The sequence below is a fragment of the Cyanistes caeruleus genome, chromosome 2, assembly GCF_971803275.1.
Source record: "Cyanistes caeruleus chromosome 2, bCyaCae1.hap1.1, whole genome shotgun sequence".
NCBI lineage: Eukaryota > Metazoa > Chordata > Aves > Passeriformes > Paridae > Cyanistes > Cyanistes caeruleus.
This window is the reverse complement of record NC_141702.1, coordinates 99,276,780-99,304,362: the sequence shown is the minus strand read 5'-3', so window position 1 is coordinate 99,304,362 and position 27,583 is coordinate 99,276,780. Positions and strand designations below refer to the sequence as shown.

The 27,583-nt window shown below is 41.8% G+C and overlaps 1 protein-coding gene and 1 long non-coding RNA gene across 13 annotated transcripts in view; one reads left to right on the top strand and one right to left on the bottom strand.

The window, feature by feature from the left end:
• The window catches only part of KCNK2 (potassium two pore domain channel subfamily K member 2), a 131,121-nt gene that overhangs the window by 71,872 nt on the left and 31,666 nt on the right, over positions 1 to 27,583 (bottom strand). For 7 of the 12 annotated variants that reach the window (XM_086878661.1, XM_023922834.2, XM_086878663.1 and 4 more), the window contains exon 4: positions 3,896 to 4,206. In XM_086878661.1, the coding sequence (XP_086734787.1) occupies positions 3,896 to 4,206 (311 nt within the window). Of the gene's footprint in view, positions 1 to 3,895; positions 4,207 to 5,913; positions 6,392 to 6,506; positions 6,833 to 27,583 lie in introns of those variants that run through there. The other 5 variants (XM_086878669.1, XM_086878668.1, XM_086878667.1 and 2 more) reach the window with 5 other exon arrangements.
• Positions 15,173 to 26,728, top strand: LOC147655036 (uncharacterized). The gene is made up of 3 exons (XR_015283716.1): positions 15,173 to 15,294; positions 21,495 to 21,595; positions 22,207 to 26,728. It is a non-coding gene; the product is annotated as an uncharacterized LOC147655036 (long non-coding RNA).

The following is a 27,583-nucleotide window of genomic DNA, read 5'->3' as shown; positions in this document are numbered from 1 at the left end:
AGAGTGTTCTTCTCCAAAAGAAGAAATTGTAGGAAAGAAACTGGCCACTCTGCAGCTTTATAATGTATTAGATATCACAAATAACCTTTACCAAACCAATGCTTTCTCATCTGTTAATAAATGAGATCCTTGCAAGACCTTCCAACTGAAACTTCTTAAAAGTGAAGTTTAACATCAGACCTTGCACAGCTTTCTGCTCTGTTGTGTTCTCATTACTCACCCAGGTCGTGTTTGAACTTTCACAAGCCTCCCTCCTGGGGTACTTCTCTAGTTGTACATTTAGATATACCACCACTGAGTGCTGTGCACTGCCCACCTCAACACCACTGGGAACAGTGAGCTACTTAATGCTGCTGTTAATGCTGGCTTTGGGCTACAGCAAAAGGATTTGAAATTGCCTGGAGAAACTGGTCTTTTGGGTGTACAGATATGCTCTGCATGACTTCTGCACATTTTTAATATGGTGCTAAATGCAAGTGCTCACAAAATATCAAAGGAATTAGGTACCTGAATATACCTCTCAGGGTCATGCATTGCTGTTGTTTATTGCAGGTATACTCTGCAACAGTGAGGCAACAAGTAACTGAAGTGCTTTAGGCTGAAGGATTTGCAACACTGGACCATGGAAGTCAGAGACAGAAGAGGCCATGAAGACCTCGTTTTTTTGGGTTTTTTTTGTCAGCACAGAAACAACACTGCTGGACTGGGCTGCAAAGGTACGAGGAAAACATAAGTCCTTTTTCTGAGGCATCTGAATTTACCTCACTGCCATCCTCAAAGCACTCTATTCCATTGCCTTTGCACATTTTTTAGGCTGCATAGCAGCTCTCTGTTGCCCTATATTTTACATCTATATAAAATATATGGTGTCTATAAAAGTATAATTCCCACCTAGTACACCCAGAGGAGACACACAATCAGTGTGACAATACTAGGTTTCAGGAATTCAAAACCCAGGGAATAAACCTGTGCCTGCTGAAGAGTTGGCAACAGTATATATTGTTGTACCAGAAGAAGTTCTGGGGATTGGTGAAATAAAATAAGGATAGAGAAGTCAGGAAGGGAAAAATCCCTATCCTGTGTGTATTTATAGAAACACACAACACTGTTTTAAACAGCTTTGTGACAAAAGGAAGATTTTAGACAAGGTGCTGGAAACTCCATAGCTCCTGGGTGCTGGAAACTGGACTGTCATTCCACTTGTACTTTTATTTTAGATGAATTTGTGCTCTCCAACCAGGCTCTCTGCTGTGCTTACCTGAATAAGCTACTACATATTGTACTGCCTGTGGACAGTCTCGGGGTAGTCAAGCCTGCTTCAGAATAAGGATTAAATTACAGAGCAGAAGTTTGTGAAGATTGAAAAAGCCTGGTATGACAAGCACCTTGAACAATGACTAGCATGAAAGAGCCAAACCAGTATCTGGATTCCCAGAACATGAAGTTCAAAAAGAAAAGTTGCAATGAATTTCATTATAGTTTGACTCAAGGTAAATACTTGATTAAAGAAGACATTACATTCTGTAAGCTCTGTAATTTTCTTCACACAAACTAATCATTCCAGTGCCCTTCTACTCTAATGCATATTAATATTCAGTTTTATAGCTTTCAGTGAATTCTGAAATAACATTTACTTTTTCCTTGCATGCACTATTTATTTTTATTCATACAGACATTCAACAAAAACTAAAGAAACACTGCATTATATTGTAATAGCAGCCAGACATAGTCCCAGGGAGACAAAATGTATTTCACTAATTCAGTTTTTGTGACAAAGTGGCAACTAGGGAAGAAATATGACCCCATGTGTGAGATAACAGCCTAGACCTGGAAAAATGAATTTGAGATTCTCTTTTACCATTCCTTTCCCATTTTACTTTGGGCAAGCAGAATTTCCCAATCCTTAAACAACTTGATGTCATTCACTAACACTTACTCTGCATGAAGCAAAGCACCCAAACAGGCTCCCTGTGCCCCAGCTCTGCTCCTATGAAAGGAGTGTAACAGCACACGCCTACCCTCCACATTGTGGTGTTCTTTACAGAGGAGCAGAAGGGAACAAGGGCAAATTAAGTTTTCCATTTACCCAAAGAGCAGGCAGAGCGAACTCTTCCCACAATTGTCTCTCATCCACGTGCTGTGGGACGCTGTGTCACCTCCCCATGCTTTGCACGCCTGTGTTTTTCTGGTTGTGGCAAGGTCATTAGTGGAGATGGAAGCTAATGCTGATATAGTTATCTGTGCTCTGATGGTTGTAATGAAACTCGTTTATTTTACACAGAACATCAAATGGGCGTCGAATGCTGATGAAGTGGTTTTTTATTATCAATCTGTGCTTCTGGGCAGGGAATCATAAATGCTAAAATATCTAAGTACTCCAGAGCAAACTTCAACAGTTTTTTGCCTTAAGGTCCATCTCACAGATGATGTAAGATAATATTGCTTCAAAATTTCTTTTTTTATCTCCACAAGTACAGTATCTGACCTAAAAATTTCATAGGAGGATATTTATAGTAGCTACAAGAGTTATTTTTCATCAGAATGTGCTTGTATATTTCTCTGAAAGATTATCTCACATTCTGCTGGTCAAACCACTGGAACACAGTTATTACACATCTAAATCGCTATCGGCAACATCTCCTCAGGCATGCCTGGTTGGACTCGTGGAGAGAGGAGCTGTCTAACAGGCATTTAAAGAGTAGCACTTTTGGAACGAATTTTAGCAACAAGGCAGGGGAGAAATCACAAAATCAAAGATATTTTCCCAGCTTACCTTTAAAATTCAGTAGTATACTATAAAAAGAAGTCAGCATATCAGAACTCTATATTTAAAACTGAAAAGAAAACTCCTATGTCCATGCTGATGCTCGAGGCTGATTGGACTAGAGCGGTAAAATCAAATTCTAAACTCCCAGACATATCTGCTGACAAAAAACATTTCCAGAAACCTTTTCTGCCCATGCATCTGGCATGATCCAGAATTCCTGTTTGCCCAACACCCTCTCCTGCTCTCCCTGTCCCATCTTGGACTCTGTAGACCTGGATAGCCCCATGGCCACCATTAAGGAAGGAGTCAATCCTTGCCAACTCATGACTGTTCACTCCAGTCTCCCAGTAAGTCCATGGGACTCTTTCATTGTCCCATGCACAGAAATTATGTAATTTGGCAGCCCTCTGCTATTCCCTCCAGTGCCACTGGATATTCATAAGAACATGGGATTTAAGTTGGAAGGGGATTGATTTATAAGGCTCCAGATCTAGTTCTGTGCTACTGCAAATAAATATCTCCCATGGTTCTGAGGCAGGTGACCTGCAAGAGTAAAGTCATGTTAGTAGGAACACACCAATGTACATCATTTGTGGATGTGCCTTTAAGAAGAGAAAATTGAGATTTAAGATCAAAGTAGGAAGTCCATGGTACTTTCCTGTACTTAAAACAAAATCAATATAAAGAAACATACAGCTGGAAGGAACGCTAGCTTGATAAAATCACAGTAAATTAGGAGTCCTTTAAGGCAATGGATGGTGTAGCTTCTTCCTCAGAATTAGGCACTTCAAATATTGACAGAACTTGTAAAGCACAATCAATATACCAATTCCTTTGTGAACTATTAATTATATATAGTGCTGATGAATAATCATTTAATTAGCATAATGGGAGGCTTCAGTGAAAAGGCCCTCTACCAAACATACTGGACCTAAAAATAGCAATAGTTTTTCAACGATGAGGCTTTGCATGAAAATGCAAATGCTCAACTTCTGGTCTTAATACTTGTTACATCACTCGGCCAATACAGAGCTTTGCTTATAAAGGTTTTGCCCCTTATCACTGCGGTACTGCCATATATAATTTGTTCCTCTAGGGCAAGGTGATGAGGGGTTTGGTATGGATTACCTGAATCAGTTCATCAAGCTCTGTTGCATTCACACAGGAATGCTGAGATACAAACGTCTGCTTCTGAATCACAATGGTGGTTCTCTGGGAGGTCTCATGAGGCTGCTCCAGGGCTTTAAATACTGTTGCTCCAATTATTAAATACACGACTACCACCAGAAAAATTGTTGAGACTGTCTTCCATTTCATAACATTAATGGCCGAATCGCTTTCCTCCCGTGAAGCGAGCACGGTAGGCTTGGTGGAAAATGATAATCTTGGTTTGGAGTTCTGAGTGGCCGATTTGGGATCCAGCAAGTCAGGTGCCGCCACTGGCAAAAATACAAAAAGAAAGTTAATGTTTACAGTGCCACTCAGATTTCGCTAAATAAACTTCTTGCCAAGAGATTAATCAAATTCTGTTGCTTCTAAGTGGAATTCTTAAACTGCTGAATCTTTCTCTTAATCCCATTACACCTTACAACATATCTGTTGCTCTGAGCAGCAGTGTCCATCTTACATGCATATGCACATTTGCCACATTTTCTATGTCTGTTCCCATATGATACTGAATCATTTCCAAAAGTAGATTTCCCCTACACCCTTGCATTTCACTTAATTACTCCAAGGTAGTATTTTGCTACAGAGATTCTTTACGTCCGCTCTTCTCTCAGGCACTGCTAAGCATCTTTTCCAGCTGTGTTCTACCTCAGCGTTACAGAAGTATCAGGAAAATACAAAACCTCATCTCTCTCACCAATTTTGCCCTATGCTCCAACAAATGCTCTCGGTGTACAGTTATGTGATCATTTCTAAACTCCCCAGACACAACCATAAAAATGAGACATTGCTCATCATACCAGTCTTAACGGGCTAATTGTTTATTGATCACACCTCTCAGAAAACAGTGGTACAACACATGTGTGCTTACTGGAAGAGTCGTGAATTTAGAGCCGGTATTTCTATTTACAGCTACGGAAACCCATCGGGTTAGGAAAAGAGTGGCCGAGCGTGTCAATCAAGTACTTGGATAACTCGTGTGACTACCAGTAACTATATGGGCACTAAAAAAAATCCTCCACATCAAGCGCACGTAGAGGTCTCCTGGGGGAAGATGGTCACAGCAGTGACCACACAAGCTATATTTAAATTGTTTTGAATAGCCAGTACGTTTTAAACGGCCAAGACAGCTTTTCCAGCCACTGGTGGGAAAAGATCAGGTCTAAATCTAGAGGAAACTCTCCCACAGGACGGCAGAGATGGGATGCGTCCCTGCAGGGAAGGCGATGGTGCTTGGCAGAGTCACCGCCTGGGAACCCGCCGGGCTCCGGCACGCACCGCGGCTCCGGGAGAAGGGGTCTGGGGGAGAGTGGCAGCCCCAGCCCGGGCCGCCCCGGGGCACCCATCACATCCCGCGGGGTGGGCGCCGGGCACTCCACGCGCGCCGCGGTCACGCCTCCCACAGCTCCAGCCCCCGCCCCACGAGCACCCGGGGATCGGGCACAGGCCCCCCGTCCCGCGCCTTGGCGGGGAGAGCCCCTTTCCCGCCTCCGCCTTCTCTCCCGTAGCAGCCCCCGAGCGCCTCCGAGCCCCCAGGGCCGGTGCCGGGGAGCGCTCTCATCGCGGCCGGAGCCGCCGAGCCCGCCCGGAGCAGCGCCGACCCGCCGCGGCCGCCGGCGGCGAACAAAGGAGCGGGCACCGGGCACCGCCGCTGGCCCCGCGGCCCCCTCCCCGCGGCCGGTGCAATGCGCCGGGGGACGCGGGCCGCCCCCGCGGGGAGCGGCCCCGGTAGCCCCGGGAAGCCGCCGCCAGCCGGGATGCTCCGCCGCGGGGAGCGGCGCGGGGGCGAGGCGGCCGGCGGCGGAGCCGGGGCGCGGCGCGAGCGGGGCCGGGAAGGGAGGGGAAAGGAGCCAGGCAAGGTACAAAGGAGCCCCGGCCGCCGCGGGGAGCATCCCGGGGTCCGGTGCGGGGGAAGCAGGGGCTCATGCAGCATCCGCAGGGCTGGGAGCGGGGAGACACGCCATTGTGCTCGTACTCACTTCTTATTTACCGACCCGGTGCCCTCTCCTCGCTCCACGGGCAGGCATTTTTTCTATGCTTGGGTAGATACAGTTAGAGCAAATTTTAAAAAAAGATAAATAAAATTAAAAAAAAAAAAAAAAAAAAAGGAAAAGGAAAGAAAGGCAGGAGCAGACCGAGATGAAAAGGCTGATGGATGGGTCTGGAGGAGAGGGAGCGGCAGGGGCGGGCGGGCTGGCAACGCGGATCCCGCCGGCTCCCCCCGGCCCCGCGGCGTGCGAGGTGCCTCACGTCGCGCATCGCGCATCGCACATCGCGGCGCTCCCGTGTGTGCGAGTGCGTGCGAGCGAGTCCGTGTGTGTGAGAGTGCGTGTGCGCGTCCGTGCGCGCTGCGGTGCGCGGGGCGTGCGGAGCAGCCCGAGCCCGGCGGTGCCTTTTGTGGGGCGGCGGAGCAGCCGCACCGCCGCTTGCCCCCCCCGCCCCTCCGCGCCCCCTCCCGCGCCCCCTGCCGGCGGGGGGAGCCGCGCCCCTGCGCGCAGCCTGCGCGGCCGCCACAGGCTGCAGGGGCGCCGCGGGAAGATGGAAGGGCAGCCGGGAGGAGGCTGAGCGGTACCTGCGGAGAGCAAGGTCTCGCCTGGAAATAAGCGAGGAGAGAGGAGGGAGAGAGGGAGGAGGAGAAGGCACCGGTCAACCCCGCCGGCGAGGCTGGACCTGCTGGCGGTCCCCGCTCCAGCCTCACGCCCGGTTCGCCTCGCCAGAGACTCCTCGTGAACTTTTGAACTGTCTGAAATGTCACCGAATCAGTAGGAGAGGGGGGACGAGCGGGGACACCTCTGCCCTCGCCGGAGAACGGCGCGGGGCTGAAAGGCCAGCCGGTTCCGTCCCTCCCGGCTCGGCCCGATTTTAACCCGGTGCTCGGCAGCCCTGGTGCGTTGCTGCAAGGAGTTAACTAGGTGGGATCTGGGAGTCAGGGATGGTAGCTGCTCTCCTATCGCACGCACCGCCTGCGCACCGCCTTCTTCCATTTCAGCCTGATAGATACATCAGAAATGCTGCTTCAACTGTGCTTTCTGCCACTAAAAAGCCTGAAATTATCCTTGCTATCTTTGCCGTGGGCTAACTCCCCTATTTCCCAGTCATCTGTCACCTGTGACACCACCCGTGGGTCAGTTGTTCACACTGAGGTGAAGAGTGTGAAGACAAATCCTAGAAGAGGATTTACCAAGAGAAACCAAAAACTGCTCCCACAACCACTCTCTAAAAAGTCTAAAAAAATTACTCACCATAACAAATGGGTATAAGTCTCAAGCATTTAAAGCCAGAGGCTGTATCTGTAAAATGGCCAAAGACAGTCATACATTGGCTGTTTAATGGGCTATAATCCCGCTTAAATCAGCAGCACCATCAGCAAACACTTTAGAAGTCACTTATTTTAACGCATCTCCATATCAATGTGACACAGTACAAATGAGCGTAATATTGAGTTCCTTAGGACTCCAATTTCAGCAACATCAATCACACCACTCTCACCCAGTGTGTCCACAAGTCTCCACAAGATGCAGCACAGGGCAGGAAGCTGCCTCTGCCATTTCAGAGCGAGCTGTAGCTCATGGCTGCCCATCCCTGGGAGCCAGCAGAGCACTTGCTCAGTAGTGAGAGCATCTGGGCCCAGTCCAACAACCCCTTGCAAGCAGATCTTTGGTCACGGGGTTGGTTTCATCAACACAGTCCCAACACACAAGAGAAACGTCTGTTTCTGACTACTGATACTCCCTCACTCAAGGAATTCTCAAAAATGAAAGATTCTCACACCTGAATATTTTTAATATAAAATACCCCTTCCAAAAACATTATCTTTTATCCTTTTTCTCCAGCAGATTTCTTGATCATTAGCCTATGTAAACACTGGCTGCTCCTATCTCATGGAAAAGAATAATTTTGCAGGATTTCTTTGAACATCCTATGGGAAAACAGGCGTGAACATTTTCCTCTGTGCTGACCTGTGTCTCCATAAAATACTGTGGAAAATAGTACTACATGCCTTTCTTTAGCAATCAAAATATTTGGAATGATATTTTGTTTTTCCTTGAGTGAAGGAATTATTATTAAAAGCTTAAAAAGGGTCATATTTATTGCCTATGAACTGAAATCTATGGGAAGCCTTCCAATAGTTTCAGTAGGGTTTGGAGCAGGCCTTAAATTTAGGGATTCCACCTAATGGGAAGGAATCATTTTGAGATCCACTCCAGGAATGACTGCATTGGTGCCTTAATCTTAAGACCTGAAGAGCTATCTCTGGGAAAGCACTTATTTCCATTAATTACCTAGTAAATATCTCCAGTGTCTGCTTTTATCAGTGGCTGATATTTCCTACCTATTGTGATCCCAGATGCAATCCTCAGCTGGATCCTCATCTTACCACTTACTTCAAGTGGGCTTGAGCCATGCATTCTCATTTCTAGCAGAGATATAAACACTCCATATACAACAGTGGTCTTCAAATTCAGCAAGAAAACCCGTAATCCTTTTTGTAGTCTACAATAAAAACTATTGAGTACAACAACTCCTATTTTCTGGAGGCCTTTTACAGCATCAGACTTTACTTTGTGGAGTCGTGCTGCCCACCAATTTTTTTTTTTTTTTTTTGCAATGTACACCACACATTGTTTGAATATTGTGTGTGACCATTTTGCCCTCAAATTTAAAACTGACATTTGACCAGCTTGACGCATCTGGCCTGAGCTTTGCTAAACAAATACACTTAAATGCATCCCTGACAAAAGTTCCCACTAACCAACACAGACAAAATTAAGTAATAAAAAGGGAAAAACCATAGAGCTCCAGCCCTGCAAGCAAACGGATTTGCTGCTGAGCCAGGGAGATTTATCTGAACAAACTGGAAAAAAAGATTCTAAGATTAAGTATAAGCAGGTTTGTGTATTTCACACTAACATGAGAAAAACTCACAAAGTACAGGACTGTCATATGCTGTCTAAAAATGTAATGGCATGAGTTTGGGATGACCACAATACTCACAGAAGGTGGCTGCTGGAAGCTGCTCAGCTCTCTGAAATGTTAAAAGTAGGCTCAGCCAAGAGAGACAGGCATGCAGCATGCAGAGGAAGTCAAAGTTGCATGGTAAACATAGCAATCTCATACTCATGGAAATAACAGCTGCAGATGACCTAAACGTAGCTTTGATAGGACAGGAGGTCACTTGCAAGGAAATAGTTATTCCAAAGAAGTATTATGCTATATAGACCAATTTAAAAGTCTCAAGTAAAAAGTACTCTTACCTGTCACTAACACTTTCTTTTCCTATTTCAGGACCCATCCCCTCTCTGGGAGGTCATGAAGAGCACCTGCTTTGTGCCCAGAGCAAGAGGCTTCTGCTAAGCCCCCACCTCTGTGGGCAGTAAATGCTCTTCTCTTTTAACCAGCTGTGTAAAGGGATGCACCACAGATTCCAGCCTTCTTCAATCTTATTTAGTTACTGAGAATTTCTGCATTCCCAAGGGACTGTTATGACAAGGGTTCCAGTGAGGGCGTTTGCCTCGCTGACTTCAACAGCAGCTTCTTCATGTGGGCACCTGTCTAACTGGCCACAGGGGACCTGTGCTTTTGATCAAACAGTGTAGTGCTATAAGCTTTGGGACCTGCTGAGCACAGCACCCTCTCTTCCTCATCACATGGTAGCAGGAAACCTCTGCCTCTCTTCAGAACTTGGCCAAACTGTACACCCAGTGAAAGTCAAGGAGAAACCTCTGCTACTGCTAAGTTTTATTACCAGAAAGCTTTGCAGAAATACTACTGAACTTTCATAGTAAGTTACTTTTAAGGTTCATTTTACTTATTCAGCAGGACTTACAAATTACTTGTCTCTTGACTTCTTTGGAGACATTAAAAAATCTCTGTCAGTTCTTTATGGATAATTATGACATTAAGGCCATGCCATGTCACTGTATTTCACCATTAAACCATTAGTTGTATCCTGCTATGAGAATTTAAACTAAATGAGGGACTAATGGCACACAGCCTGCTTCTCTTTGGAGCAAATGAGAAGGCAGACCATGTTCTTCAAAGGCAGTAAGGATGTCAGGCTAGTGCGAGTGACCATGTTGAAAACACCCTCCCAGCACTGGGGAGAAGGCAGTAGGCAGAAGACACTTGCAGCTGAGTGATAGTCAGCCTTCCTCTGCCTCTGAAAATGGTAAGCCCCTAAAACAGACCCATGGAAAATATGCAATCTCTCCTAATTCACGTTTTGAAATGGGTTAAGCATACACAGGGGCAACTAGTGAATGTGTACTGCAGAATCACAGGATGTTAAGGATTGGCAGCTACCCTAAAGACCATCTGATCCCAACCCACCTGCCATGAACAGGGACACCTCCTACTAGACCAGGACCTTTGCTCAAAGCTGTATCCAGCCTGGCCTTAAAAGAGCTCCAGGGTTTGGGCATCCATACCCTCTCTGGGCCACCTGTTCCAGTGCCTCACCACACCCACAGTAAAGGATTTCTTCATAATATCTAAATTAAATTTCCCCTCTTTCTAAGTTACACCCATTCCTTCTTGTCCTATCCTACAATTCCTGACAAATAGTCCCTCTCCATCTTCCCTGTAGGGCCCCTTCAGATACTGGAATGCTGCTATGAGTTCTCTATGTAGCCTCTTCTCTTCTCTTCTCTTCTCTTCTCTTCTCTTCTCTTCTCTTCTCTTCTCTTCTCTTCTCTTCTCTTCTCTTCTCTTCTCTTCTCTTCTCTTCTCTTCTCTTCTCTTCTCTTCTCTTCTCTTCTCTTCTCTTCTCTTCTCTTCTCTTCTCTTCTCTTCTCTTCTCTTCTCTTCTCTTCGTCAGCTGAGCTGAACAGTCCCAACTTTTTCAGCCTGTCTTTATAGGGCAGGTTCTCCAGTGCTGTTATGAATTTCATTACCTCTCTGGACGGGCTCCAACAGCTCCATGTCCTTCTTATGTTTGGGTCCCCAGATCTGGGTGCAGCACTGCAGATGGTAACACACCAGAGCAGAGCAGAGGGGGAGAATCACCTCCTTCGACCTGCTGGCCATGCTCCTTTGGATGCAGCCCAGGATTTGGTTGGCTTTCTGGGCTGTGAGTGCACACTGGCTCATATTGAGTGACACCTCCCGTGTCAGAGCCGTGTCAGGGTCCCTCTGGATGGCATCCCTTCCTTCCAGCATGTCGACTGCATCACACAATATTAATGAGTTCTACCTCACTAGCAAATTATTGTATCTACTATGAGCATCTGTCCTACAGTGTGACAAATTATTTATTCACCAGAAAAGCCATTGTTTCTCACCTCATCAATTACTAGAAAAAATGTTTACATGTACTCATCTATTTTCATACAGATCAGTTGTCAGTCTTAATTACGTTCTAATTCTTCCCATTGCTAGTAAGCCTTATCTATTTATCCACTTGCAGCAAGAGGGAAGTTGTTTTAGAACCTGTAAAGCATTCACTGTTATAATGAATATTGTGAATGTGTATTTTTTTCTTTACTGGCTTGCAAATCTCCCAGTGGGTTTCTTCCCTGCCTGTGTCGTGTTATTTGACATAATGGGATTTATTTTTCACATGTTCTGCCACTGTTTTTCCATATTTGTTTCCACAAATCTATTATGCTTGGACAGCTTCAGAATCAATGATTATAACTAACTTTCAGTGCCATTCTCATCAATGATAAATGTGAATTGCCATATGTCACCATTATTATGGTTTATTTATGCACAGAAAAACTTACAACTACTTTGAATCACTGATCTCCTTGATGGACAGCTAGTAGTTCTCTGGGATGATTACAAAATGCTTTTCTGTAATCACCAAAATGTTCTACAAAATTGCTGGTTTGTAATTTGTTTTCCATTTTTGCCATTGTGGTCTCTTCAAAACAGGAGGCTGACAATGGGAATATCTAGATTTCGTATCTGTCTGTCCACACTCAATAGTACCAACCATGCAACTCATTTTCATGGTGCTACTGGATAACTTATGAGATGGAAACCTAATCTCTGTATTGTCTTTGCAGACTGGAAAAGAGAAGGGAATATTTTGAAATTGAAATGCATACATATGACTGCATATCTCAGGCCTGAAGAGAATGGCCAAAGTTTGTGCTGGCTCTAAAGGGAGTTTTCCTTGAGTCAATAAGCTTACTTTTAAACCATATCTTGATGAGCTGAGGACTTTTTGTATTTTTAAAGTACTATATCCACATTTTAGGGAACTCTGGAATTAGTGACACAGACATATGACACAACAATCTGTAAATAAAATCAAATACAGACAGAGAACACTGGAAATCACCTAAAATAGCATTAGTGATTTTTTTTTTTTTTTTTAGTAATCCACAAATAGGATTTGGAAGAAACAGAACAAAACAGACAAAGAGAAAACAAGAGAAAATAGCCTGGCAATACTAAATAAGTATCATGCAGGACTAATGAAACAACTTGCTAGCAGAAATAAAGAATACAAATGAGGCGATGAAAAAGGAGAACATTAAGTATCATCTATGTTTTAAAACCACCAGATTCTACTCTACCTGTCTTTAGCCATAAAAATGTAATGAAATCTATGAATTATTTTCAAATATGCACAAGAGACAGTTTTCTGGCAAATTCTTGTGTTCAGCTACATAGAGATATGTCCGGAAAAGATGTTACGGATTTTTTTAAAGAAAGATAGCATTTGGTAGTCTTTTTTTTTTTTTTAAATCAGTAGCTTGTTCTAGTGCTTGTTCTTTCTGTGGTGACAAAGATGCTACTAACATCATGCAGGCAGAAAACTGAGTGAGCAGAGCCCAGTTTTCACAAGTTATTTGACATAAATAACATAAATTCCTGCCATTCAGATGCATCATGCATTGGCATTGCTCAGCACTTCCATCCTTGAAGGTACTTCCTTCTATTTTCTTTAAAGCATGATCTTGAAATTCAGGGTTTGGTGATTTAATCTTTGGCTGGCAGTTATAGACTGTGTTGGCAGGAGAACAGGCTACAGGGTCATATTCATCTTTTCAGCTTTAAAGTGGCTCCTTATCTCTATACTTCTGCTGGAAGAAAGGTCTTTCTGTTGTGTCCTGCCTCTGATGCTAAGCATGCAAGGAAACTCAGGCATGGGCTTGCAGTTTTATGTTTTATTTTCTGCTGGTAGAGGGAACATTAAAAGCTGGACTCCAGCTCCAAGGAAAATACAGGTAGAAAATACAGGGCAAGATTGGCCCGTGTTTTCCTCTTTGCACAGCAAATATAAATATACCCCAGATGTAATACCCCAGGCACAAATAGAACCAGATGTGCTTAGGGCTGTGACTGGTGAGAAAGTTATTTCATATGATCCCTTCACATAAAACAGCTAAAATTAATATTATGAAATTTCCATTACATTTTAGCAGCCTGGACATAAAAGCTGTTCTATTTCTAAAATTCTCAGCAGATTAGTATTCTTGTAATCATTTGCCCAAAAAGATTAATTGCCCCATCACATAAAAGGGAGAGTAAAATTGTAAAAAATCATTATGTTAATGTAAAAGGTACTCTTCAATAAAAATAATTATTTTTCTTAATTATTTATGTTGACAACAAATATAGCATAAGTGACCCCTATAACAATTTATGTGAACTTTCTGTGATTTTTTGTGTGTGTGTGTGTGTGTGTGTGCACGTGTGTGTATGTGTTAAAAAGGGGACTATACCAAATTAATGCATATTATTGCCAGGAAAAAGTTAGTAGAAAAGCCATAAGGACACCGGTTCTTGAAATTATAGCTTTCTTGGATTTTTCATGTTCTTTCTCAGAACAACTTCAGATATTAAGGGGATTGCAGTTCAAAAAATTTACCTAAGGCTTTATCCAGTAAGAGTATCTCAATGAAAGAAATACAGCAAAAGCAGTAAGTAAAGAAGCCTCAGGCTGAATATTTGCACCAGATTCTTGGGGACTTATTGGCAATTCCTTTATTTTAGAGGGAAGATCTGATGATCTTACTAACTCGTAAAAATTGCCCAGAATATTTTGGAAAGTCAGCTCTGATCACAAGATTATAACTAGTAAAGTAGATTTGTGGGGGAAAAAAACTCCATCCCTTATTCTTAACTTACAGGATCACAGGGAGTGGGTCCTTCATCCTACTAGAAAATCCACAGGAATACATGTAATCCAGATGTGATGGATTTTGGATACCCTGAATATATCTGCTGTACCTCACAGCAGAACCCTACACAAGGAGCTGTGAGGGAATTCAGAGCAAGCTGAATGCAAAGCATTGGGCTGCATAACACAAAAGTAGCCAGCTCCCAGAGGCAGGGCAGGTATGGTCTTCCCAGCAGCACACTCAGACTGGGAACCCTGACCCCTCATCATGGCAATCTGCCTTAATTATGGTACTTTCATGCCATGTAAGTGTTGCTTTCAGTTCTGGAGCTACCTTTTTGTCAGTGACTTTGGGGGATTTTATAGCAATTTGCAGGTGAAAGACATAACATCTGACATGGACAGAGGTATCTAAAAGCAAAACAGTGATCCCCAAAAAAAGCAATTTACATTAATTTCTGTGTGGCTCAGTTTTCATCACTGGTGTTCTTGAACAAGCTTTCTGCTCCTGGACACAAACACACTTCCCACCATGCTGCTCAACATTATGCCCAATTCTTATGCCCAATTGATCCGGAAAATAGCCCTTCATTTGGCTTGTTTGGAAGGCTAGCAGAACAAACTGTATGCAAACAGTAGATATGGTTACTGCTTTCTTTGAAAACATAACAGAAAAGCCTCCAGATTTTACATAATAGTGCAATGATTGCAAGACTCTCTCAGGATAAGCAAAAAGGACTCTAATTTCTTCTTCTGCATAAAAGCATTTAAAGTCACATCTTTAACCTTCCTGGAGATAGTTTGTCACTCCAGTGTTCAAATTAGCCCAGTTCAAGCAAGCCACACTTAGAGATCACTGATCCTAGCACTTTACAGGACTCCAGGCCACTGTCCTGTGATTTGATCTGATCTTCAGGAAATATTACTGAGCTATATTTGTTGTTCTCACTTGCATATTTCTGCACAAGATTTTTTACACTTGAGTTTTATAAATAGCAATACACTCACATGGGTGCTTAGTAACTTTCACCTCCCTCGCCATCAGCTGAAAGAATTTTGCTGAAAACAGGTAAATGACCAGTTTACCCCCAAAGCAAGTACTGAGCTCGTCAGGATGTTTTGCCTTCCTACTGCATAAAGGGTTTCTTCAGAGTCAATTAGCTGCTGACTTCCAGCTGAGCTCCAGTGTCACAGAAGGGCACTCCAAAGGCATCTTTATAGAGCAGAGACTAACCTGTGTCAGGCAGGATGCAAGAGGACTGGATCCCAGCACCAGAGGGCTGTGGTAAGTATTTTGGAAATTATTTTGGCTCAAGTCCCTACTAGCTACATGGGAAAGACAAAACACTTTGAAGCTTAGCTAGAATAAGATGTACCTATAATATGTTTATTATTTCATTTCTCATACCTCTCTCCAGAAATACTCACTGATAATTTCTTCAATAATAACATTTTAGCACAATAAATTAGTTCTATTTTTGACTGAAAAATAGACAGAGCAAAGAGAGATTTCAGGATGGCTGACAAACCTGAAGCAGCTGTGTCCTTGGAATGTGGCAAATGCTTCAGTGTATGTCAGTCTATTTGTACACTCCTGAGCACTCTAAATATCTCCTCTAGCTTGTAAGATTCAGTTTGCTAACCAGAAAAAAACAGATTCCAGGTAGGAGGTTAGCCTTGCACTATTGATGTTAATCTCAACCTTCCCAGCAGGCATCAGGAACAAGGAGATGGCATAAAACTTGGGGGACCACCCTAGGTTTATGACAGTCCCATAATCCAGCAGGTGTTAAAGAACTTTAACATAATCCCAGTTCTTCCTATAGGATTAAGGATTCATGAGGTATGGAACAGACAGAGGGAGAAGGGGAGAAAATATTCCTATCTTAGTGATTCTGCATTTCCTTGGCAGAAGAATTCATAAGTTCCTGCCCCAAGGACTGTTTATGCATTTTAACCAATGACAGATTCAATAAAAAAATCCAAGTACAGAAACAAATTACATCTGATCATTCCTACAGGTACTTATCACTGGTAGTCATGATCGGTCTTAGTCAGCAAACACTAGGTTGACATCATCTGCTTTCACGTTCTTTACCAAGTTTACTTGTTTTGCATGCAAGAAGGCAAACCATCAAGGATGCTGCAACATGCAGAAAATTCCTGCTAACTCAGTTCAAACAGAGTAATTAACAGAATTAATCAATTTCAATTGAATGAGATCAAAGAAATCTCCTATCAGTTGACTGTTTAGAATAACTCAAGGAAGATTAATTTCTATCCTAGTGTTCTCTTGATCCCAATAGGTTGTTGATGACAGGAGAGTAGAAAGCAAGCTTTTTATCATCAATCACTTTCGTTATTACTTGACTACCTGCTGTGTACAAGGATCCACACATTCCTCTATTTTTAGACAAGAAAGCAACCTGTCAATAAGTGCTGAACCACTTGCCATTCAAAATGACCACTTAGGGAAGAACATAAGCATAGTGGCTGCTGTGTAGAATACTTAAGAAGAAGCTATATATGGAAAAACAGAACTTCAAGTGTCCCAGCCAGCCTTGTTTCTCTCAAACATTGCAGCTGTATGTAACAATCACTGAAGTCTTAACTGGGATGCATCCTCAATATACCACTTGAACATACAAGACATCTGTTTTATCTGCATATTTATCTACATGTAACTGCACTTACACCCTAGCTGTAAGTTCTATTTATTACTTATACAGAATGTATAATACCAGGCTGGAGGCTGGAGAGTCACCAGTTTGTGAAAGGAATTACATGGTCTAGTTGCCTTCAATAAGGAAGGACAAGGGTAACCGACCCTGTCTTTCTTCCAGTCCAGACTCACAGTTACTGTGTATTGATGCAGCACATCTTATTTACATCATTAAAACAAAATAATTTTGCCATCATTTTCTCTCTCTTATGGTCATTATCTCTTGTGATTTCAACTCAGCTCCTCTGGGCTTTGGGCTTAGTCAACACAGCAGTTTAAGAGTCACCATGCTCTGCACTTGTGCATTTAGTTTTAGTAAAACACAGCAGATGCAGACCAAAGTTAGAGCCTGAGTTCCCTGTGTGGGGAAAGTGAGTCAGCCATGAGAGGAACTCACAGGACTTCCAGGAACTTCTAGCAGCTAGGCACTGAGCAACACCAAGGTAAAGGAAGTGCACTAAACCCTGTAAAGCTCTGGGATTAAAATCTCTCAAGGGAGGAAGTGTCCACAATTCAGATTCCAGGTGTTATTTTGGTAGGCTTTTTTTAAATGCTTAACAAGGACAGAGTAAAAAATGGAAAGAGATGGAGGAAGAAGGGAGAGAACAAAGTCACCACTTAGTGCAAGTCAGTGGCTGAAACATCCACTCAGGAGGCAGGAGAGGACATCTACACTCACATCTGCTACCTCCCTGTGAACGTTCTAACCAGTAAGCCATTGGGTGGAGTATTCTTAAGCCCCAAATATTTAGCAAGCTTCTTATGACTTCAGCTGTGAAGCATTTTCTATTGACACCCAAGTCCTAACAGGCCAAAACTGAACATTTCTATTCCATTTTAATGTGTACCTTACTTAGGCAAATTCCCATCGACTTCAAAGGAAGCCTGGAAACCTGGAGCAGTTGGTTCTCACATTCTGTGTGTCAGTGTCTGTGCTTACACTCCCCCGCATGCCTTGGCACGCCCCAGGGTCCTCCTGCACGGAGCCTGCAGACCAACGCCCGGCTACAGCGTGCCGTGGCTCATTTTCCAGCTGGGCCTGGGTTTCCCTTACCATGGGAACTGGGTTTGCAGGATTCAGGGACAAAGGATTGGTGCACACCTGGGTCTTGCCCCAGTACAGCAGTGACAGCCTGCACCTGCTTCTGAGCACCAGGAAATGGGCAGCACTCGCACATACCATGGCACAGGAGTAGCCTGCCAGCTTAAGAAGCTGCCATGGGTGTTCAGCAAAGCACAGCTCTCTGAAAAACACTCGCTGCAGGAAAGCTCAGAAGGCAAACACTAACACAAAAAAAAAAAGTGTATGTGCCTGGAAAAAGTGTATGCATCTTCAGTTTGCATAAAGCAGGACTAAGATAGAAACCTCTTACCTGTCATATTTAAAATCAGTGCATGAATCAAGCCAAAACACAATCACATATTAATTTAGAATGCCAATTATTCAAAATGAGTTATTCATTTATTCAGTTTTCTCTCTAGTACAGACTACCAAGTTTGGGTAGGTAAGATGTGTGCACTGGCCACATTACAATAGCATATATATGCTAAGCATCAAGAAGTGCTCTCTGTTTCAGTAATTCTTAGAGGTGAAAATGTTCTGTTATGTCCATTTTTATTATTTTAAAGGGGTCTAGATAACAGGGACTTGAAAACACTATATAAGGAGTTTCCTTTGACAGGTTGGGGTTTCTCTCTTTGTGTGGTAAATGTGCACTGAGAGAATTGGGCTGTTGCTTTCCTCTGTAACAGACATTTGTTTCTAAATTCTCCAAAACATATAAAGGATATCATGATCATGGATAGAAAGTTTCTTTCATCATGAACATCTCTAAATGCTTGCAATTTCAATTCTACATTTTTCTCAGTGCTCTTTTACGACCATAATGACAATTTTAATTTTCTTTTTTGTGTGAGTGTATGTGAAATTTCCCTCCTAATTTTTCCTTTGCTGCCTATATCTTAATTTAGTTTGGAGTTTTCTAATCACTTTTTCTTTTTATCTCCAGATAGTTCTGGCCTTCTGGCTTATACATTCTCCCTAGGAAAAGAGGTACCACACATATTTCCAGCTTCTGTCTTCCTCAATAATAAGTGGAATTCTGTTTTCAAGGCCTTGAAATTACATTTAGTTTTTATACAGCTGTTACTGAACTGACTTTGTCACTATACAACCTGGGCTTTTTCTCTGTATCTAAATTGATTTAAGGTTTCATATTGATCTGGGTGTCAATATCCAGTTTATAAGCAACAATGCTACTCATGTTCAAGGGCACATTTCAGTCATCTCAAATAGGGCTCAATCTGAACAATCTCCAAGGAAAAAGCTTCTTTGCTGCTCAGAATACTAAATTTCCTTTTAGGTATGGCTTCCCATAGATAGCTTTTTTTCTTGCAAAATAGTAACCCAATCAAAGGCCAGGCATTGCTTTGTTCCCATTTATTCTGACAAGCTGAAACTTTCGCATTACTTCTTATAAATTTGCTCCATATGAGAAGTAAATTGTTGAAGGGGTTTTTAATTATTTTATCAACACTTTTTTTTTTTTTTTTTTTTTACTATGACTTTTTTGTCAGCCCAATCTTTGGCAGCATCACCTTTTTTTCTTTCTAAAACTTGCATTCTCAGCCAAAAGTGTTCTCCAGACTGGCACACTAACACAGCTGCTTCTAATTGCAAGTCAGAATTTCATTCCATATTTCTCTCTCAGTTTTGATCTCTCTACTTCAATCTGATCTCAAAATTAGGATCCCATAAACAGCAAAATTCAGGTTTGTTTTTTTTTTACGATATTAAATAAATTTCTCTTTGGGGTATTTCACTTGCAACTAATCCTCTCAGAATTTCATTCTTTCAAAGAGTGTGACTCTCTTGACATTTTTTTTTAGCACAACCTGGTAATTAGACTGCTCTTCTTTAATTGTAGGTTATTAAATTACATCCACTGCCTCTGGCCTGAGGTTGATGGAAAAAGAAGACTAGCTAGCTTTTGCCCACCTCACTCTTTAGAAACTTTTCTTTTTGAAGGGATAAACATTTCTTTAATCCCTCTGTCTGATGAATTTCATGAGAAGCCCAGATGCAATAGCTGTAGTTCTTACTGGCAATTCCAGCTCCTTCATCCCTCACATTTTCTTTTGCTTTTCTAACACCAAATACATGGGTTTTTTCTGCTTCTTCTTCTTCTTCAGACACCATAGAGTGCTCTTAGTGGTAATTACTGCAACCCTGATGACTTTCTAATAGTTAACAGGTAAACTAACAAATATTTAGCAGGGATATTTAACACTGAAGGTTGGAAGAAATGGAAGCTGATACTTCACTTCTTCCTCTTGGTGTAGATCTGTTCTGGTTCAAAGCAACACAGGAAATGTTGCACTTCTGACTTAGACTATTCAGGGTCCAGTTGAGCTTAAATCTTTGCTTCAACCTGAGTCTAAGATAATATTTGTGGCCACAGATGACAGGAAAGAAATTTTTATGAGCAATATGTCTCCAGTAAGCGGATGGGGAGACTTAGTTTTGAATAGAAGGCAAAGTGGACAACTCTTTGAGCAGAAAACCACCAAAAATCACACATTTGTAGTACTGATCCTTTCAGATGGCCTACAAATAGCACTGTCCACGTGGGCCACTGTGTCCTGGTTCCTGATCCTAGTGTTACGACTGTATAAACACAAAGATATGTCACATAACAAGTTCAGCCCTTGTATTTGATTTAACCAAATTTATTAGAGATTCTGTTAAATCCACCCTTTTGCTCATGCTGATTATTTTTGTTAGTACCAACAGTATATAGGAGGTGAGGTTTGGCCAGCAAGTGCCAACAGAGTGCTGTATGCCAACCCTGGTGAGGTGTCAGTGGGGAAAGTGCGCTTAGTTCGAGTCATTGGTGATCCACAAAAATTAATCCAAAGAGGAACAGTAAAGATTTCTGGATGAATCGTGTCAAAAGAAACTGGAAGAGCTCAGCTCCCTTAGTCTGGCAAGATGAATGCTGAGAAGACTCTGATTGCTGTGTGTAGATCAAAGAGTCTTTTTTGAGCTAAGGAACCATGTTGGCAACAAAATCGTAATTTATTCTGTGAATAATTTTTGGCTGGAAATCACAAAAAGCAAGAGAAGAGCCAACTTTTGGAGCAATCTCTCAATAAGGAGGACTAGAATAAAAACTTATCATTATAAAAGAGAGGGTGGCCAATTTATAGAAAAATTTTTTATCTGACATGCTGCCTGCAAAAACAGGAGTTTGGTCTCAGAGGCTCAGGGGAAAAATGGTCAACTTTCTTGAACCCATAAATCACATTCTCTAGTCATCACAGAGCCACGTCAACTTAAGAGAGCTGTGGGGAGAGTAGATAGCTCATCAGGCCCCACATCTTTTAGTGTTCCCTGGTGGATTTGGGCTGGATGTCCCCTGTTCCCCCACAGCCTCCAAACTAATGCAGCCCAGTGCCACACGGGCACTGTAACCCCAGCAAGGGAGTTCATCTGGCATGCAGCTCAAAAAAAAAACAACCAAGTCCTTCATCCTAAACCCTGCCAGCCACACATGGAGATGTAACATTCTTCCAACCCACAGCTCTCAGGTACCAGACTGTCTCTTCTCCAGACTGAGAAGAAAAATCATCTGGAAGAATATCTTTTGGAATAAGATTTTTTTTATAAGTACTTGTTCTCTGATCTCCTGCATTTTTAGCAACAGTAGCAGTAAGAACTACAGAGAAGACTGAATTTTTTTTTGCTAAATTATTATCATCAGGGTTAAATGCTGTACTGATAATTTAAGAAGATTTGAGATTTAAGATGCAATAACAGTGTCCTGAACTGCATGTTCTACCAAAGCCGAAGCACTCACAGCAAGTAAGTGTCAAAGCCAAGGGTATGTGCCATTTATTAATAGAAGATGAAGCTATTGCTGAGTTAAGAAGTAGCCTCAAGTTACTAGTATAATTAAAAACTGTGATTAAATATTAAGATGAATGAAATAATTTAAATTGTGAGCTGTCAAAGCGCCAAGTAAATAATTTAAAGACAGATTTAAAAAGCAGTGGGAACACCCTTTTCCTACTTTTGCTACTTCTTCATATTACTAAACCTTTTTTACCCTTCCTAATCTTATCCTCACATTCTTCTCTGATATTTGCATATGTTAGCAAGGTTACTTTCTCCTACAATATATTTCTGTTTATAGTAAGTTCTTGTAAACTGCAGAAGAGGCTGTGCTTGTTCTTATGTGAAAAAGAAGGAAAATACCATTGGGAATAGGAGGACGACCCTTTCTGGGGCAGCCACAGGGAATAAAATAGATGTTTGCAGATAGAGCAAGGAAAATTAATCAGGAAAGCGGGTTTACGCTGACTGTGAATTGTTTGGTTATCTAAATATTTTCTTTTCTATCTCCATTTTCTCTGCTGTTAAGAGTTATTTTTCTCACTTTGAATAAGTAATACCCTTTTCTTCTTTCATCAAAGGGCACCAGAGGCCAATGCTGATGAAGAGGAAATAAAAAGGAAAGCAATTGCTGCTGGCATTAAAGAAGGAGGTGTGTGCACTGAATGCACAGGTAGTCAGGTGGTCAGAAGATGGATTACTGCAGGTCAGGGCCCTCACCTGGAATATTGAACAGTCAAGAGCAGTTTTTCTCTGCTTGATCCAGCACCTTAGCTAGCCTGGCAGTATCAGGTTGTTGCTCTATTATCTCTGTGGTGAAGTTGAAATGCAGGTTCTCATGGGAAGCTTCAGTTAGCCCAGTGCTTTTCTGTGGGAAAAGATTTTTTTCTTGAAGATCTGACTTCTGTCATCAAAGATATTTTAATACACCTCAAAAAAAAAATTCTCACCATCTCCAACTCATGGTAGCAAAGAATAGAAAGAGAGCCTTGTTCCCACTAAGCCAGATGTGCATTCCTGATGCCTTGCTCTGTCTGCCACCAGCCTGGATGAGGGCACTGGTCTTTCATGGGTGTCATGTATACCTAGGTGGTCTCTCTGCAGAGATACAAATAGACCCCCATAGCTAAAGTATGGGGTATAACTACATGCATGCAGGAAAACTGTGCTTGGCTAAAGCACTCTGAAAGGTTGAATAATCTCAGTAAAATTCCCATCCCATCATTATTGCCACAGATTATAGGAAAAGAACTTCTGATGCCCATTTTAAATTAGGTTAAAAATGCACAGTGTCCAATGGATCAGTAAATACATTTCTGAGAAGCCAAAACAGAGGTTTCCAGACAAAAGCCTGTCTAGCTGTAGTATTTTGAAAGAATGTTTGAGAGTTAAGTAAAGAAAATTGTAGACTTTCCCCCATTCTTAACCTGTGTGAGGAAGGTTAAGCACTCTGCCGAAGAACTGGTGATTTTTTACCTAGACGTGTGTCATAGAGGCTGCTTAACACTACACTCTCCAGTCACACAGCTGGAGTCATCCACAGTTCTGCCATCACTGTCCCTCCACAGTTTTGTCTATATTTTTCAATGCACTTGAGTTTTTGTGGAGAAGCTGTTCTCCACCCACACCTAAACCCAGGATTTCTGGAGAGCTTTTCCTAGGAATCCCAGACACTTTAGCAAAGCTTATTGACAAGAATGCTTCCTGGATATAGAAGCGTTTTTCTTTCCTTTCTTTATATCTCTATTGAGAGACATTTTACATCGACCTGTTTTAAATATGATCTTTTAAGCCACCCTACTCCATGCCTTTGCACTTGAGAAGATGATGTTCTCATCCTTGCACAAAGATTCAGTTTCCTATGGAAGCAGTAGCATCTGTAATGTATAGAAGACTTCTATACAAGACTTCACTCCTCATCTGCGTGCCTTCTTTTTAACCACACAATGGCAGCCTTGGTGAGCCTTTCATGGGGCTGCCCCTTCTGCTGGATACTTATCTCAGTTGAATAGAAACCTGAATTAGATTCTTGAATACAAGTATTCCAGCCTCCTTACAGTCTGCATAAAGGCAAGATTAATGGAATGAAGCATATAAAAGACCAAAGATGTGCATTTTGCAAGGTTGGTAACATATGGTTTCTTCTCACTGAGGATTTTACTTATGCTAAAACAGTTTTTTCTTCTTATTCATATAAATAATAGAATTTTCAGACACAATTTTTTTATATATTGTGTATTGTTGATGAATACCAGAAATATACTGATTGCTACAAATTACTTGTTCATTAAATTAATATTTTATTACCTTTGGTAAAAAGACAGAGGTTATATATCACCTTCTTTTGGATTTTTTATTATCAGGCTGTATTTATTCAGCAGGAGAACCAATGCTCTTGCAGCAGTTGTAAGATTCCCAGAACACTTGATCTGCAGGCAAATGGCATCACAGTTCATGTTCAGGGCCCAAGCAATGAAATAGAAAAACTGTCTTGTTAAACATCTGCAGTGAAATACTCGTTTCACTGAGCTTCAGCACTGATCCTAACTGAGTTTTACAATTAATTTTACTTTTTTATCATACACTTTCATAAAGACAATAATTCTTCTCCATCTTGAAGAGGATAAGTACTGTCACTTTCTCCCTTGGTTTTGTGGCCTTTATTTCACAGGCTGAGAGTGGTCCTTTCTCAGTAACTCACAGAACCACTGTAAAATCACAGCCATCTCTTCAGGTAGCAATTGCCACAGGCTCCAAAAGGGCTCTACTAAAGGCAGCACACACAAAGAACAAGGGAAGCAGTAGCATGTGGCATCTCCTGAGTGCCTTGCCCTTGCTTGCTGATGGTATGAAGATACCTGATTGTGGCAAAAGTATGAGAATGCTTATAATTTTTCATCACATTATTTCCAAATATGCATCTTTCCACTTCAGTCCCAGGCCAGATTATATATGCAACTGTGGTTTTTTTATACTCTTCTTGACTGAAAGTTTTCAAAATTCCTTAAAATTATTACAATATTTGAAAGTAGTCAATGTCTTATCTGAAGCATCAGAGCATCCTACAAAAGGTCTCAAGAAAAATTTAGTAATAGTAGATATTTCATGGAATCATAGAATGGTTTGGGTTGGAAGGGACCTTAAAGACCGTGTAGTTGCAACCTCTCTGCCATGGGCAGGGACACTTTCTACTAGACCAGGGTGCTCAAGAGCTCCATCCAGCCTGGCCTTGAACACTTACAGGGATGGGGCATCCACAACTGCACTGGGGAACCTGTTCCAGTGCCTCACCACCCTCAGAGTAAAGAATTTCTTCCTATTGTCTAATCTAAACCTGTTCTCTCAGTTCGAAGCCATTCCCCCTTCTCCTGTCTCTACATGCCATTGTAAATTGACTCTGTCCATTTTTCTTGTAGGTTTCCTTCAGGTGCAGGTTGCAGTTTGGTCACTCCAAAGTCTTTTCCAGGCTGAACAAACCAAATTCCCTCAGCCTTTCCTTGCAGGAGAGGTGCCCCATCTCTCTTATTAACTTGATGGCCTCCTCTGGACTTGCTCCTACAGGTCCATGTCTTTCCTGTGTTGGGGACCCAGAGCTGGGTGCAGCACTCCAGGTGGGGTCTCAGCTGAGAGTAGTAGAGGGGTAGAATCACCTCCCTATATCTGCAAATTCTATTTTGCTCTTTGCAATAGCCAAGGTTACTCTGGCATTATCACATCTTTACAAAAAGTTTGTAATGTAAGGTAACAGTCAAATTTCAAAATATTGCACTCAGCTCCAGCAGTTAATTTCTGCCTGCCTGGACTTCTTCAGAAGCAAATACTTATTCTGGGAGAGATCTGACTATGTACACAAGGCTTAGCCAGTATGTTAGAGATGGACCCTGCTGATCTGCCTGACTTCCTTCTGGAGAGCTGGCCAGAGGCATTTTGGGCAGCTGTGGTGTTGTAATAGTCAAATATAACCTTATATAAATGTAACCACAAGTTTGACTCTCTGCCTTGCCCACACGAGAGCAGCACTGGAGTGAAGGCAGATCCTTCTGCCCTATGGATGGGTACACAGGTACAACAAGCTGCCATGGCCTCATTGGGTCACACCGTGAGAGCTCTCCCAAAATGGGGTGAAGACTCAACCCTCAGAGATAGTGAGGCTGCACAACCTCAAGCCATGTGGTTATGGCTGGGGAATATGATCTGAGATCTTGTCTTCCATGGGAGAAAGATCAGCCTGCACAACATCTGGTACAATCCTTTCATTCCTCCTGCCACTTCAGGGATGGTTCTAACATCCCTGAATGCATCTTTGTCAGCCAAGGAATGGGGCAGAACAAGATTTTGGAGGGATCCTGCAGCAGCCTCCAGAGAGTTCTTTAGAGTTACGATCCTGAGGAAACAAAGCGTGGTATCAGCACTTGCTTTACCGTTCTACCTACTTTTCTGTATGTACACAAGTGCTCACAATATGATAAGTTGTTTTGTGAGCAAATATAAAGCAAATAGTAGGTGGGAAAATTGAAAGATATATTTGAGGGAATAATGGCAATTTTAGCAAGATAGAATCACTATGTAGGCATGTCTCCCAGTGAGGAGTTTTTGTTTTGTACATGCATTTTTGTTAAGAATGGTGTCAAATAAAGGAGGTATTAGAAAGAGCAGAGGAAATCCAATCAGATGCCCTTACCTCAACCAGCCAAGAATCCAGCACACATCTAAAGACAAGCCAATGGGAATTTTGCCTTATTCATGAATGCTACAGTCCCAGGCGCCCTTAATGATAACATTCTTCATTTTATAAATTATACTGCAGCCCATATATTGTTTATCTGGTCATACAGTGTATCATATCAATATCAATATCAAATCATTGTATGACTGATATCAAATATCAATCATACAATGTGGTTTCTATTTAAATTTAAGTTACACATTTCACCTGTTTTCAAGAGATTTGACCTTACACTTGCCTTTCTCTGTTACCTACCAACATAATTTTTAGACAGTGATACATTTCTGGTTTGGAACATGATGAACATGGAAACAGAACAACACAACAGCAAGCATTTTTCAGTGACATAAAGAATAATAAAACTGAAGATTCTGTGATTACTGTGCACTCAATGAGTTTTCAAATGAGCAGTTCAGCAAGAAACACTCCATTATTCAAATGATTGTTGAGAAACTTTTTTTCTGGTTTTAACAGACACTCAGTGTATAATATGATACACTATATATTACTCCAAATCTGTGAGGGAGAGAATGAGACAAAATAATACTTCTCTTTAATAACCTACACATACCATTTTCTGGTACAAACATGCAAAATTGAAAGTACTTTTTTTCTTAGTTTTGATGCAAGGCTTAGTCCATGTTAAATACAGAAATAAGCAACATATTTTGGCTTAGAACATAAGATTGGCAGGGTTTCTTCTATTTGTCAGTCAGTTCTGAACTGCTTGCTACGTTGGTGCAGAATCCCACTGATTTTTATATATGGAGACTTACATACTTATCAGGCAGCAGGAAAAAGTGAGGTTATAAGCTTCCCTAAGTTGTTTTCCAGCTGATCTATTTGTGTCCAATACATCGTCCCAGTACAACAGCAACTACTAAAACTACCAATTCATTTTGTGGAAAAAATGTTGTTCTTCTCTGGGCTTCTCTTCTCACCACATACCACCAGTAAAAAACATTATATTTTAATCTGAATTCTGATCCCAAAGTAAATAAAATAGTTTCCTAGTTTTGCCATCAAGCTCTTAAATAAGTGACTGTTTTAACTTGTGAAGAGTCCAAGACTAAGACAAAAATTTAATCAAGATTCAAAGAAATGTTAGGATATATTTGGGGCTTTAAAATTGCTTCATATCCAAGCTCAAATTTAAAGGGAAATAAAAGGGGTTTTGTTACACGTAATGAGCAATAGGCATTCTTCATCTAACAGAGTATGGCTAATTTTTA